This window comes from Castanea sativa, chromosome 11, assembly GCF_040712315.1.
Source record: "Castanea sativa cultivar Marrone di Chiusa Pesio chromosome 11, ASM4071231v1".
Classification (NCBI taxonomy): Eukaryota; Viridiplantae; Streptophyta; class Magnoliopsida; order Fagales; family Fagaceae; genus Castanea; species Castanea sativa.
Window position 1 is genome coordinate 14,094,881 of NC_134023.1, and position 15,326 is coordinate 14,110,206.

General features: G+C 37.2%; 1 protein-coding gene across 1 annotated transcript; it reads left to right on the forward strand.

Annotated features, from left to right (window-relative positions):
• The first annotated feature begins 584 nt into the window (after nucleotides 1-584).
• Nucleotides 585-1,535, forward strand: LOC142616109 (uncharacterized). The gene is made up of 2 exons (XM_075788994.1): nucleotides 585-971; nucleotides 1,503-1,535. The coding sequence occupies exons 1-2, from the start codon at nucleotides 585-587 to the stop codon at nucleotides 1,533-1,535; spliced, it is 420 nt and encodes a 139-aa protein (XP_075645109.1).
• Nucleotides 1,536-15,326: the final 13,791 nt, after the last annotated feature.

Consider the following 15,326-nt stretch of genomic DNA (forward strand, 5'->3'; position numbering starts at 1 on the left):
TGACCTTATATAGAAAATCTCACTAAGCTGTGGCTATTCAGAAGATGTTCTGTATTGGCCCTATGTGCAATTGGGTCAATACTCAGTCAAGTCAGGATTTTTCTTTCTCAAGTCAAAAACTAGCTGCCATGTTGTTTCAAATCATGTACAACTGGCTCACACAAACACTCTGGAAACGCATATGGAAATGATCGCTGCCTAGTAAAATTAAAAATTTTCTATGGAGAGCAAGCCGTAATGCACTTCCTACCATGTCCAATTTGGTTCGCCTTAACTACACAAACCAACATGAAGATGTGCTGCATGCGCTTTGGTACTGTCCAAGCGTATCTTCAATTGGGGACAAAGAGCCTCAATGGAATTTTTGTAGAAATATGAGTTTCTCGGACTTTCCACAGCTGCTATCCTTTGTTCTAGATTCAGAATGCAGCCCAGAATTTTTTTCAAAGCTCACGTGGACCATATGGTTTAGGCTCAACAAGGTTAGATTTTCTCCACTAGGTTTTCCTCTTGATCAAGTTTCACAACGAGCAGTTATTTCTCTTATGGAGTTTCGGGCAACACAACCAAAGAGGTAGTCCTCAATGGTTAGACCAAGAGCAAGGTGGACAGTGCCTCTAGGTGAGATTTATAAAATAAACTTTGATGGGGCAGTGTTTATAGATGAAGATAGAGCCAGGATTGGGCTTATTATTCAAGATAGTCAATGTATGGTTATGGACTCCATTTCTCAAAATATTCCTCTTCCCATATCAGTAGTGGAACTTGAAACATTGACAGTAGCTAAGGCTCTAGAATTCTCCATAGACCTAGGATTTGTTTTGGCTATTTTAGAGGGAGATTTGGAGATAATTATGAAAGCTTTGATGGATGATTCGCCCTCTTTGGCTTCTTTTGGCCTTCTAATCAGGGATGTAAAAACTTATGCGGAACAATTTCAATGTATTAGTTTTTCAAATGTTGGTAGAGAGGTAATTTTGTAGCTCACAACCTAGCTAAGCATGTATGACATGTCATTGGTTTTTTGTGTGGATGAAAGATGTCCCATTACACACCTTTAATGTTTATCAGGTAGATTTGCCTTTGCTTTAATAAGAATTTCAGTCTTTTTTTCTCCCAAAAAAAAAAAAATTCACAAATTCCAACCATTGACTAATCTCATCCTAAATTCTTGTGTAAAGAATATATTCAACAGCTTAAATATATATATATATATATATTTCAACATTAATTTTTTTTAAAAAATTATTATAATTAATAAAATATGAATTCGTTAGCTGAACTCCTCGTCAATATTGATGGACGATGATAAGACAGCAACTATGGAATCCTGCAAAAAAGGATAAGTAGATTTGGAATACACTTGTGTGGAGTGTACCAAAGAGTCTCCAATGGGTTAGTCAGTAAAATGAAAGTTCAATCTTATAGATAATCACTATTTGGCTAGAAAGTTTTGTGTATATGTTGCATACCTTTCTTTGATTTTTTGTGCCTTTTTATAGGTCTTTGCTCCTCAGGATGAGAGTAATTGCTAATCTTTGTGATTTTTGATTTGTTGGTAATGAATGCTATGGTGTTATAAACTTTAATGATCTTTTGTCCATTGGTTCGTCGGTTAAGCTTTTGCATGTCTGACATGTTAACTATCACTCTTGTCATTTATGGGGATCTCAGTTAATGTTCATTGTAGTCGTCCATACCATGGACGATGGTGATTTTTCTCCTCTTCAGTTGCCCCTCTATTCCTTTCATCACACTTATGGACATAGTGGGAATATGAAAGGTCAAATCACTTTAATTATCGTACTCGTTGCATTTATTGTGAAAGACGTTGTGGGTCCTTTCACGACGCATTCATTTTGCGATTGCCTGGACGTGCTAAATCCATTTCTTGGGTTTCCCGCACGTGAGTTTTTGGAGTTTTATTTTTTCCCTCCTTTCTTTTGTATATTACAGATCTGATTTTCTTCTCAGCAGTTTGATCTAAGGTTGTGATGGAACTTAAGTTTATTTAAATATAAAAACTAGAGCACATTTTTATATATTCAAGAGGGCATTGTTCTATACATAGATCTAGAAAATTTTCATTCCCTTTTGGAGCTACAATTGGACCTTGTGCAAACAACATATCCAGTTATAAAAGCAAAGTTACTGCATCTAAGCAACCACAGTTGCTGATCTAATTCTTTGAGTGTAGATCTCAAAGTGACAAGCTGAAGAGTCCATGAATTTGGAGCTATATGTGGTCACATCAATAAGTACTACATGAGGTAGCAATAGATTTAGGGTTAAGTCCATTGTAGAATCCTCAATTCTATTTGTGAAATGTTGCCTTGAGGATTTTTTAGGTTAAATCATCACCAAGTTCTTTTACTTTGAAACCACAATTTCAAAAGTGCTCCTAGGTCATCATTCTTTGTGTTCATGTGATTTGTGCTTGTTTGGTATTTTAATTATTTTAATCAAGATCATTATTAATTAATTAATTACTTGGTTAAAAGTTGGTTAATTTGGTGATAATTGGGGTCTAAAACCCTAATAGATTTCAATTGGAATTTTAAGCCACATGTCTTATTTAAAATTTTTAATTTTTGTGCCAAATAAGTTATAGTGTAAAACTCGAAGAGTTTATATAAAAAAGAAAAAAAAAACTACAAAAATTCTATGAACCCGAAGAGTTTATATAAAAAATTATATAAATGCTACAATGTAGAAATTGGATTGTCATAAAAGCTAAAATCTTTGAATTCTCTCTCTTTAATGGAAACCATGTAATTGTTGATGAAGTTTTAGAGCAAAAAATCAAAGCAAGTAACTTTGTTATTACTCAAAGGTTTTAGAGAAGCTTTACACTCGGGGGAAATTACCATTACACAGTGATGTCTTTTGGGCTAAAGAATGCTGGTGTGATGTATCAACGACTAGTTACTCAGATGTTCAAGGATCAAATCAGGAAAATTATAGGAGTTTACATTGATGACATGGCAATGAAGAGCAAGAGGAGTGAAGGGCATGTGTGTGACCTAGTTGAGGTCTTTGAGATACTGAGGCAGCACAAGTTACGCCTTAATGAAGACAAATGTGCCTTCAGAGTGGGATCAGGCAAGTTCTTGGGTTATATGGTAACCACACGGGGCATAGATGTTAACCCTGACCAGATTACAGCAATTCAATAGCTACACCCACCTGGTAATCCTAAAGGAATGTAAAGACTTACTGGGATGATCTCCGCCTTGAATAGGTTTGTCTCAAGATCGGCAAATAGGTGTAGACCATTCTATCAATTGTTGAAGAAATAGAAGTGTTTTCAATGGATGGAGGAATGTGACATGGCATTTAAAGACTTAAAATCCTATTTAGCAAGTCCACCTATTTTATCCGGACTCGAGCCCAAGAAGATTTATATATGTACTTGGCGGTATCCAACCATGTTGTTAGTTTGGTGTTACTCAGACAACAAGAAGGGATCCATAGACTGATATATTATCTCAGTAATACATTGGTCAATGCAAAGACTCGGTATTTGCCTTTAAAGTAAATGGCACTAGCAATGGTGCATGTTACAAGGAAATTGCCACATTATTTCCAAGTACGTACAGTATGGGTACTGATTGAGTACCCCTTGAAATCACTTTTGAGGAGGTTGGATTTCACTAGGAGGATAGCCAAATGGGGAACGAGGCTAGGAACATTTGATATACGGTACAGGCCGAGGAATTCCATTAAAGGACAAGTGTTGGCAGACTCTGTGGCTGAATTAACTCCCACACTAGGAGCCTCTATTGGAATATGCCAAGTCAAAATTAAACAGTGGCAAGTGTATATGGATGGTGCATCTAACACGAGGGGGACGGGAGTCAGGATTGTAATGGTGTCTCCCGAGGGACTGAGATTGGAAAATTCACTCAAATTGGGTTTTTGCGCTTCAAAAATGAAGCTGGTTGGGAAATTTAGACCTCGGTTGATATAATTAACAAGTTTTAAAACCAAGTTGTTAATTAGATTTATTATGAATAAACCTTGTTAAAACAAACTAACATCAATATCATGCACAGCAAAAAAGTAAATAAGACAAGATATGATGATCTAGAAAAACCAATGAAACAAACTAGTTTCACTATAAAAAAACCTGAAGGGAAACCTTCTCAAAAAGCAATTCACTATAGTAAAGAGAAATTTCAAATCTAGTACAAGAACTTTGTCCTTAGACTTTATAATCCCCGTAGATGAACTTACAGCGCAAACCTTCTACCACTTTAGAACCTCTGAACTCTTGAATATATGAACACCACATTTTTGCAAGGATCCCAGTACGTGACTAACCAATGATGCACAGCTCCCAGTACGTGACTAACACACCAACTTGAAGAAGATTGTTGGTTGCAAAGTTCTTCACTTCATTAACAATGAAGATCAAGAAGTACTTGACTACAATACCCTAAGGCGCAAAGATGCATTAGTTTCTTTCAAAGAGAATAAAGCATCGGTCACTTTTTGCATGTGTTCTCCTTGTATTCTCTTCTGTGATGGCCTTTAAAATAAGCCTTATATATGTCTAAGGTTGTGAGAAAAGAAACCCTATACATACATGTCAACATGGGCCAAAAATCAGATCTAGAAATTCTGATTTCATAATTCTCGATAGATAGTATCTGTCAAGCAGCTATCAAGCCTCGATAGATAATATTTGTTGAGCAGCTGTTGAGCTTTAATGAATCAACACTTCTTCATTTATCTCTTGGATAGATTTGCATGGCTTCAATACTAGACTTGAACTCTTGTTCTTTGAAGTATTAAACACATCCTAAATTTACCCAGTTACAAGTAAAGTGCATTTTGTTAAAGGATTAGCCAATTCTAAATAACATATGTTATTAACATGATTCACATATGTCCTAATAATCTCCTCCTTTGGCAATCCGTGACAAAACCACAACAAATAAATGAAAATATGAGAGAAGTCATAAATCACTCAACTCATACTCACTTGTTGAATACAATAAAATCTATCATAACACAAACTCTTGAAAAAACTTTACAAGAAGAGAGTTCATGACAAGGAAGACTTTGACAACCTATATTTCTAAAACACTTAAACAAAACTCATCACGGCATCTTAGTGTGAAACAGAAATAAAAGATTGCATACAATAAGAAACATGTGTATAAAGAGAGAAAAGAAACAACACATGTAGAGGTAGGTGAAGAAAAAATACATCATATATATATATATATATATATATATATATATATATCAAAGATAAGCACAATGTATGTAAACATGGTCACAAGACCAGTGTACAAGAAGAAGAAGCTAAAAGAAGCTCCTACAACAATAAGAATGTAAACACTCCCCTTAACAAGATGAAATACAACTACCCCTTACAAAGGCGTGTATTTCTCCCCCTAACATGTAAAATCTTAAAAAGAAACCACATTTTCTCCACCATTTCTTCCCCTTTTTGTCATGATTGACAAAGGGCACAAGAAACTAGAAAGCTTCACCTGAGAAATATAAAGATGATCAAAATTGATCAAGGGGCAAAAGGAGTCCATATAAATGCATGAATGTAATAAAACAAGATGCTATGGATGACAAGATAATAGAAAGATGCAAAACATGTGAAAAACAATGCATGCAAGAGGAAACATGTCAAGCAGCTATCAAGCAAAAGCCAACTTCAATGGATCAAACAGCTATCGAGCATCTATCAAGCAAACAGAAACTTTCTCGATGGATCGAGAATCTGTTGAGAAGTTATCGAGACAAAGTCCAAAAATCTCGATGGATCAAGATTGTGTTAACTTCGTCGAGACAAGAAGAAAATGGGTCTCGACGGATAGCTAGCTGTTGAGAGGTATCAAGAAGCTGTCAAGATTGCTTAAAAACAGTTTTTCAAAGAAGAGAAAAACACAAAAATGAATGCAATCAAGCATGTTATTCAACCAAAGATCCAAACAACATTTTAAACTCTCAAAAACATCTCTCAACAAAAAAAAAATGTTATGCATATAGATCCAAAACACACTCGCACACTAAACAAGTCTAACCAATTTTATATTTCATAAACAAATCTAGACAGTTTAGTGAGCATACATTTACACATGTAAACCTTGTGATGGCTAAATCACATTATAGCTGCACATGTATCAAAAGTAGCAAAGAATATATTGCGTGTTGTGTGTGAAAAACATCGTAAGAGTGCATAAGCGTCTACATGTTATGACGATTTGAGATATGAGCAAATTCATTTTACTCACACACAATCATAACTGCTTAATAGGGACTATCACCTTCGAGGTACATCTTATAACTTTCACATCTCCTAGAAGACACACTTACGATCACATTTAAAATATTTTGATTCTTTTTGCTTTAATTTTTCTTTGCATATTTTCTTTTATTAAACATATCATGCATAGGTATATAAGAGAGAGAGAAAAAAAACTCAATTATGTTAAGCTTTTGACATTGCGCTTTTGTTATGTCGAAGCATACAAATGTCATTTCATGATTGGCGGGCAATAGTGGTGAGATGGTTACTTATGCATTTTTTTTAGGATTTTTTTAGTCATGCCCGTCAAAAAGAGTGATACGAGTGTTAAGTACAAGAGATTACTCATCACAAACACAAGCCACAAAACTCACTTGCTTAGTTGTGCATAGAGATGCTCATCTAAGTTACAAGAGATACAAAGTTTAGAAAACTTTGTTTCAATAGTCATTCAAGGTACACAAGTACCAATGTACACAAACACACGCTGTTTTTGTATTTTTTTCGATTTTTCCTTTTTTTTTATTTTGAAATAAAAACAAAATAAAAACTAAATAACCAAACAAAAAGAGACAAACAACATGAGAGCATGAAAGAAAGATGGATATGCATGAAAGCATAATTCCAAAGTAGATAAGAAATCAAGTAAAGAGAGTCCTACTTTAGATAGAAAGAATTATAGATAGAAAGAATTAAAGTAGAGGACAAACAGAAAAGACAATTAAGTCTTTGATTTCTTTCTCACCCACACAGCACGAGTCTTTGGCCGTAAAGATGAAAAGACACGTGTCTTAGTATGTCTACTAAAGGACATAGAAGAATTAAAATTCTCTTAAAATTGAGTTAAAAAGCTCAAAGTTTTTAATAACTCTCCAAACAAAGGTGTAGGTTCTTGAGAGGAAACCTGTGATCGTTTGAACACTTTCTTTTGAGGATACAACTTAAAGCAATTAAGACGAATGTGTCTTGAAACACCACAATAGTGACAAACATGAGCAATTATAGAATTACTCAGCACCCTAGAAGGAAGTCTAACCTTAAAGGTTGACAAAGACCTCAACTTAAGACAATTTGGCCTAATATGACTAATAATATGACATTGATGACAATTGGGGACAAATTTAGAATTTTTATTCAACCTAGGAGGAGTTTTAGACATAGGTTCAGAAACTTCACCGTTAATATCGGATTGTTTACCTTTGTCTATCCTAGCAATATTAGCCTTCAACTCTTCATTATTCCTTTTAAATGGAGGAATGTAAAAAAAAAAATTTCTTTTAAGTTAGGCTCAACAACAAGTTTGGCACCAGTTAATTTTTCAACTTCAGTTTTAAATTTAACTAGTTGCTCTTCCAAACTTTTAATATTGTCCATCTGAGATGAAATTTGATTTTTAAATTTCTCATTCAAATGATTAGCTTCATCCAATTTTGCAATCAAATAATCTCTTTCAAGCTTGACCTTTTTAAAATTAGCTTTTAATTTTGAAGAACATTCAAGAGATTTCATACAAAAATTATAAATCTTACAATAGGCATCTTGAATATTATTATCATCATTCAACACAAGATCTTGCAAATCAAAACAATCAAGAGTTTCCATACACAATAGGGGTCATGGATCACACTCAAGAAATTAATCCAATCAGAGTGTACCCGCTCTGATACCACTTGTTGGAAAATTTAGACCCCGGTTGATATAATTAACAAGTTTTAAAACCAAGTTGTTATTTAGATTTATTATGAATAAACCTTGTTAAAACAAACTAACATCAATATCACGTCAATATCATGCACAGCGGAAAAGTAAATAAGACAAGATATGATGACTTAGGAAAACTAATGAAAACAAACTAGTTTCACAGTAAAAAAAAACCTAGGGAGAAACCTTCCCGAAAAGTAATTCACTATAGTAAAAAGAAGTTTTAGATCTAGTACAAAACCTTTGTCCCTAGACTCTACAATCCTCATAAATAAACTTACAGCAGAAACATTATACCACTTTAGAACCTCTGAACTCTTCAATATATGAACCCCACCTTTTTGCATGGATTCTAGTACATGACTAACACACGAACTTGAAGAAGATTGTTGGCTGCAAAGTTCTTCACTTCATTAACAATGAAGATTAAGAAGCACTTGGTTACAAAACCTTAAAGTGCAAAGACACAGTATCTTCTTTCAAAGAGAATAAGGCATCGGTCACCTTTTGCATGTATTCACCTTGTTTTCTCTTCTGTGACGGCCTTTAAAATAAGCCTTATATATGTATAAGATTGTGAGAAAAGAAACGGTACAAGACGCTATTCATTCACGGGCCCAATACTCACTAAAGCCCATCCCAACAGTGCCACGTACACAAAGCCCACGAATAGTTGGGGTTCGCGTTCGAGAATTGTCACATTTGAAGATCACTTGTGAAACCGGGCTTATGAGTACCGTCCGGATGATTTTCGGCACCCAACTCGGGATAAAGGGAACACCAGCGACATGCTGTAAATGCAAAACCCTGTCCGTTCGGAGAATATGACTGCCCATAAATCCAGTGTAGGCTACAGGAACATCCCTATCGAGCAATACAACCATCAATGGAATCGGTTCCAATGCCACTCTCGCTTCCTCCCACTCCCAACTAAACCTCCACTTAAGCTTAACAGTATTGGACCCCTCTTTTCACTCACCAGGGGAATAATCATAGCCACCCCATTAAGTATGGCTATAAATAGGCAAGGACGACTCAGTTGAAGGGATTGGCAATCCCAGAGTGGAAAGATTAGAGAAAGAAATCGTGATCACCATAAGAAAGAAAGGGGAGTGTTAGTGAGAAAAGAAGAGAGACTTCGGAAACGGGGCAGCCGAGCATAGCGCCACCCGTGGTAGAAAATCCAAAAACCCACTATACTAACAAATTATGAGCCCAAATACCCCTTAGGCCGAGCAACCTTACTTTGGAACGCACAGAAACCATACGCATACATGTCAGCATGGGCCAAAAATCAGATATGAAAATTTTGATTTCTTAATTCTCGATAGATAGTATCTGTTAAGCAGTTGTCGAGCCTCAATATATAGTATCTATTGAGCAGCCGTTGAGCTTTAATGAATCAACACTTCTTCACTTGTTTCTTGAACAGATTTGTATGGCTTCAATACTAGACTTGAACTTTTCTTCTTTGAAGTATTAAAGACATCCTAGATCTACCTAATTACAAGTAAAGTGTGTTTTGTCAAAGGATTAGCCAATTGTAAATGACATATTTTCTTAACATGATTCGCATATGTCCTAACAAAGCTGAATATGATGCCCTCATTGTTGGACTCCGAGTAGTGCAAAGGCTCGGTGCTGAGGAAGTAGAGGTGTTCTTGGATTCAAGATTGGTGGTGCGTCAAATAGAGGGGAGCTTTAAGGAAAAGGACTACCGCATGTCGCAATATTTAAAGTTGTTTGGATCCGACGAGCGAACTTCCAAAAAGTCATGCCAATTCATTGGCCACTTTGGCTTTGTCTTCAGATGAATGCACTCCCCAAATGATCTTTGTGGAGCTATTAGGGCAACCGAGCAAAGAGCAACAAGTGGTTGTAGTGGCTACTTCGGTAGTAGAGCCTGGTTGGTTGGATCCTCATATTGCTTTTTTATCTGATGGGTCTTTGCCAACTGATGAAAAAGGGCAGAGAAGGTGTAGAGAATGTCAACTTGTTTTTGGTTATCTGAGGATAAAAAGTTGCATTGGCATTCGTTTGGAGGTCCATATTTATTATGTCTCCACTCGAGTAAGACCATTGAGCTGCTAGCTGAGTTGCATGAAGGGATATGTGGAGGGCACTTGTGGAGAAGATCGCTAGCCACCAAGCCATAACTCAAGGACTTTAGTGGCCGAATATGCAACGAGAAGTGGTTAACTACATAAAAAAGTGTGATCAATGCTAAAGACATGCTCCAATCATGCATTAACCAGGTGAAAATTTGAATCCGATCATTAGCCCTTGGCCCTTCGCTCAATGGGGGCTAGATATAATTAGACTATTCCCTCGTGCGCTGAGGAACAGGAAATATGTATTGTTCGCGATTGATTACTTTACCAAATGGGTAGAAGCTGAAGCCTTGGAAAACATCAGGGATGTAGATGGGAAGAAATTAGTATGGAAAAATATCATTATGAGGTTTGAGGTTCTAAGGGTGATGATATCGGATAATGGGCTTCAATTTGACAGTAAGGCCTTTTGGGAGTATTGTAGCAGTCTCAACATAACTAATAGATACTCATTACTAGCGTACCCTTAGAGCAATGGACAGGCGGAGGCAACAAACAAGACAATAGTTAACGGTTTGAAGAAGAGATTGGAAGGGGTGAAAGGAAATTGGGTTGAGGAGTTGCCAAATGTCTTGTAGGCCTACTGAACAACACCTAGAGGATCAACGGGTGAAACCCCTTTCTCCTTGATGTACGGAGCAGAGGAAGTCATACCAATTGAGGTCGGCTTGTCACACATGAGGGTAGCTGATTTTGCATGAAGTAATAATGATGTGCAAATTGGGAATTTAGATGCCTTGGAAGAAAGATGAAATATGGCATCCGTTTAGCTTGCGAATTATCAGCAGAAGTTGGCCCAGGGGTATAACAGAAAGGTGAGGCATCGGGAGTTTGTGGCAGGAGACCTCATTTTGAGGAAAGCAGTAAGAAGTATGAAGGATCAAAGTGCAGGTAAGTTGGCTCTAAATTGGGAAGGACCCTACTGAGTGACAGCAATGGCCAGGGCAAGAGCTTATTACTTGGAAGATATGGAAGAAAGACCTTTACCCCGACCATGGAACTTTTGTAATCTAAAAAGGTATTATCCATGAGTATAGTGAGAAATGTGAAAGATATGTCTAAGGTTGTAGATAGACTTGAAAAACAAGTGTGGAAGGAATTCCATTATCTTGCATTGAATTATTTATGAGCATTTATAAATTTCTTTAAGGACAGAAACCTGGGCTCTACCTGACTTCGATCACCAACCAGGTGGAAACCTTAGTAGGCTTTTCTAAGGATAGAAACCTAGCATCGGTCTGCCTTTGGTCATCAACTAGGTGGAAACCTTAACGAATTTTCCTAAGGCCAATCGGCCTGACTATCAACCAGGTGGAAACTTCAATAAACTCCCCTAAGGAGAGGAACTTGTTCTTAACATAAACCTATTCACCAATTAGTCTAATAAGTAAATAGTAATGGTGCTTTCTTATGAAATGGGGGTTATCTTAATAGAAAGGCCTTAGTTGTGTTAATTAAATATCATATCCTTTGGTCCAAGAGTGCATAGTAAATCAATCATTTGTTCGGGAACATGAATACATTGCATGTGTTACCGAATGTTTACACTTAGAATTTTTTTAGGGTGCAATGGTGCAATTTTCCTTAAAAATAGTAAAACCGCCCATGTTTAAGGGGCTCAATCATGCAATCACATTATAAGGAAATAAAATAAAGAATCTGACCAAAGAAACTTAAACCATTAATATTAAGTAAACTTAACAAAATTCAATACACACATACTATTCCAATCAATTAGATATAGAAAATTTTGGTGAAGCTGAAATAAAAATAAACAAAGAAAATAATAAAAATAAAGATATAATATAAAGGGGGGAAATACACAGTTAAATGTCTTAACAAAATCAAGTGTTCATATTATTGGATGCGCGGGGCTTGTCAAAGGAACTTCACTAGCAATAGCAGGGGCCGAGCCAAGAATTGGTTGGGTAGGGCCCTGCATCTCGGTGGGAGTGGTGGTTGCTGGGTTATCCTCATCAAGTACCACCACGTGGGAGTCAATCTGTTGAGACAACTCCCTCATTCCGGGGCTTTCTACCCCCTCCTCCCCTTCACCGCTGTCTTTAGATTGTTCTTGAGCTTAGGCTTTAATCTGTGGGTTCTCAAGCAGTGAAATTTGGTTAGCACTCTTGAATGGGGAGGTGTCAAGAAGACCGATAGCATTCACCATGGCCATCCAACCCTCCACAAACCCAAACTTCCAAGCCTAAAAGATCATTGGTCCAGTCGAGTTCTCAGCGTCTTTAAATCCCATATTGTAGTAGACTTGTTCATAAGTCTTTAATGTCTCCTTCAAGTCAGCGAGTTCTTTGTCACAAGCGGAGACAAGGCTTGTAGCCTCGGCAAGTTTAATTTCAGCCTCGCCTAACTTACCTTGAAGATCCACTGCTTTCTGCTCAGCTAATTCCCATGTCTTTTCAGTGGTAATTGCTCGTCGCTCCACTACATTTAGCTCCAAGGTCTTTTCATTCAAGCTCGCCTCAACTACTTGTTTTAAGGCTTTATCCTTGTTAGCCTCTTCCACCACGCCCTTTAGCCGGCCCTCTACAACATGGGTCATTTTGGTGGCCTAAAACAATGGTAGAAGTGATCAGGGATCAGTACAATCTGAGCACCAACACTTAAAGAAAATGAGAGATAAAAAAATATACATACATAGAAATGGATAGCAAATAAAAACAATGAAAGTTAAATAATAATAATGATAATAATAATAATAATAATAATAATAATAATAATAATAATAATAATAATAATAATAATAATAATAAAATACTCGTTGCTATGGTATGCTATTTTAGTTTAAGAATGAGATCCTCATCCTGACAGCCCGAGTAATGCTCCAGATCAGCAAGCAGTAATAGAGCTTGCCCGAGGCTATTAGATACCCGTCCCCTAAGGCTGCTCCTCCAAGTCCGAACGTAGGAGTTGGATGGCAAGACTTTGTCCCCCAAATGGAAGGAACATTCTCATCCTGTAAAGGGATTTGAAGAGGTAGAGGCCACTTGACAACCAATGATGGTCGGTTGAGTTCTGGGCCTTGTCTTTTGGGGGGGTCCTACTGGGTAGTTGAGTCACTACTCCACCCAAAATTGGTCATGCCTAGCTCCTCGAACCACATACCTTGTATAAATTGATATTTTATTAAGTGTTGAATAGAACCTTAGTTAGGTTTGGTCCTCGAGCCATCTACTTTGGGAAAATTAACACTTTAGTTTATTTTTCTAAATATCAAATTGAAACTTGGTCATGCCTGGCTCCTCAAACCACATACCTTGAATAAATTGATATTTCTATCAAGTGTTAAATAGAACTTTAGTTACGTCTGGTCCTCGGACCACCTGTTTGGGATAAATTAACGCTTCAGCTCATTTTTCTAAGAAACAAACAGAACCTTGGATATGTTTGGATCCTCGGACCACATACTTTGGCAAAATTGATATCTTTCTTTGTTTGCTTAAGTATTACATTAAGCCTAGTTTTAGGCCACATTTCTCTCGCTTTGGGTTTATACATATTCATTGGTATTTATTTGTTTGCTATTGCTTGTTAAAGAGTATAATCCCAACACACAAGTTATCAAAGGAGGATATGGGCTTTAAGTGTTCATTCATCCATTCTTGATAGGAAATTATTTCCTTGTCAAATTATAGATATTACCAAAGTCAATATTAAGACCTACCCTATTCAATTGAACACCAAATCATTCATATTGTGTATATAGTTTGCTTTAAGATATGTATATAAGTTGCATTAAGATAAGGAGTTAGACATCCCCGTTAAAAGAAATCTGTATGGAATGAAAGATAAAAATCTTGAACTTGTCATTATGAATTTGCATAATTACATTGTGAAAAAAAAAAATGTAGGCAGAATAACAAAAATAAGCCTATGGTAAGCTGGAGCTGTCACAAATGAGGGCATGAAAGAAAAGGAGTCTTGGTCTACGCTTTAGTTTTTGGCGGAAGGTCTTCCTTGGACTTGGCTGCAGTCTCCTTTGTTTAATCTTCAAACCCCTTTAATTTAACCTCAGTCTCTTTGGTTGGGAGCCACTTCTTTGATGGTAAGGGGAGCATTTGAAGATTTGGTTTCATATAGGGTCATAATTTGTTTTCCTTTGTCTTTCACCCCTGGCTGAGGATCACCCTGGCTAGCCTTCTCGCTCAAACCTTTATCAATCTTCACACCTTGTTCCGCAGCCTGGTCAGAGCCTGTAGATGCTTTAGGAGGTGGAAGAGAGCCTTGGAAGGTGGGTGGTTGTGTAGCAGGCACTGTCTTGAAGTCAGTTGAAAGAGGAGGGATGACTTCAATTGCAGAGATATCTGGGAGATACCATACATTTTTGGCCTTTCTCCATTTAGAAGTAGCAGGGACACCTACCACATTAAGGGCTTCTGCCCATACCTAATGGCAGTAGTCCCTACACACTTCAGCAAGTTCTTCAGCCAGCCCGCTTTCCATTTCTTCAACCCCCTTGTTGAAAGAAGCCAGTGATGCGGCCTCCATGATCTCTTTGATGGTGCGAGCCGCTTCCTTGGCCTGAGCTAACTCACCCTTCAAGCCTAGAATTCTTTTTGAGTAGTGGCTAGCTCTATTCCTTTGTTGTGGAGCTTTTTACGTTGCTCCTTCGCCTGAGTCTCGGTAGTCTTAAGTCCAGCTTCAGTACTCCTCCTTCCTTTCCCTTCTTCTGCCAGCTTGTCAGTGAGCTATTTTTTCTCTTGCTTGGATTAACCCAGAGCTTTTTCAATCTCGATCCTGATATCGGCCTCGGCCTTAGCCTCGTTCTGAGCATCTTCTACCCATTTCTCTACTACAAAAACCTCCTGGACAGCCTGCGCGAGGATGGTGAACAAGTGCATTATGACAAGGATAACATAAGAATATGTATATATATATATATATATATATATATATATATATATATATATGCTTAAAAGGGTTGGAAGAAAGTAAATCACAATGATAAAGTAATCAAATGACACATATGAAAGTCAAATCTCTTTTTAGGGACAGAAATAGTTCTGGTTGCCTCATTTTCTTCAGGGCAGCCATGTCCTTCAGCAGTAAGATGGGCTACCCCGGGGCCTCAGCCAGGTAGTGGGCGTGCCCTTTTTGGAATTCCCTTATAGTTGAGTGGCGGGGAATGGGAACTCCATCCAATTCCAATTGAGGTGCCCAATTGGATTGAGTTTGGCACACCTCGGCCACATCATAGCTCTCCCTACTCTCCACAGACGATG

What these genes read in the sequence shown, in the direction of transcription:
- LOC142616109 (XM_075788994.1), top strand. Translation starts at nt 585, where the DNA reads ATGGTTAGACCAAGAGCAAGGTGGACAGTGCCTCTAGGTGAGATTTAT. An exon ending in TTTCAAATGTTGGTAGAGAG is followed by an intron (nt 972 to 1,502) that starts GTAATTTTGTAG and finishes GCCTTTTTATAG; the next exon opens with GTCTTTGCTCCTCAGGATGA.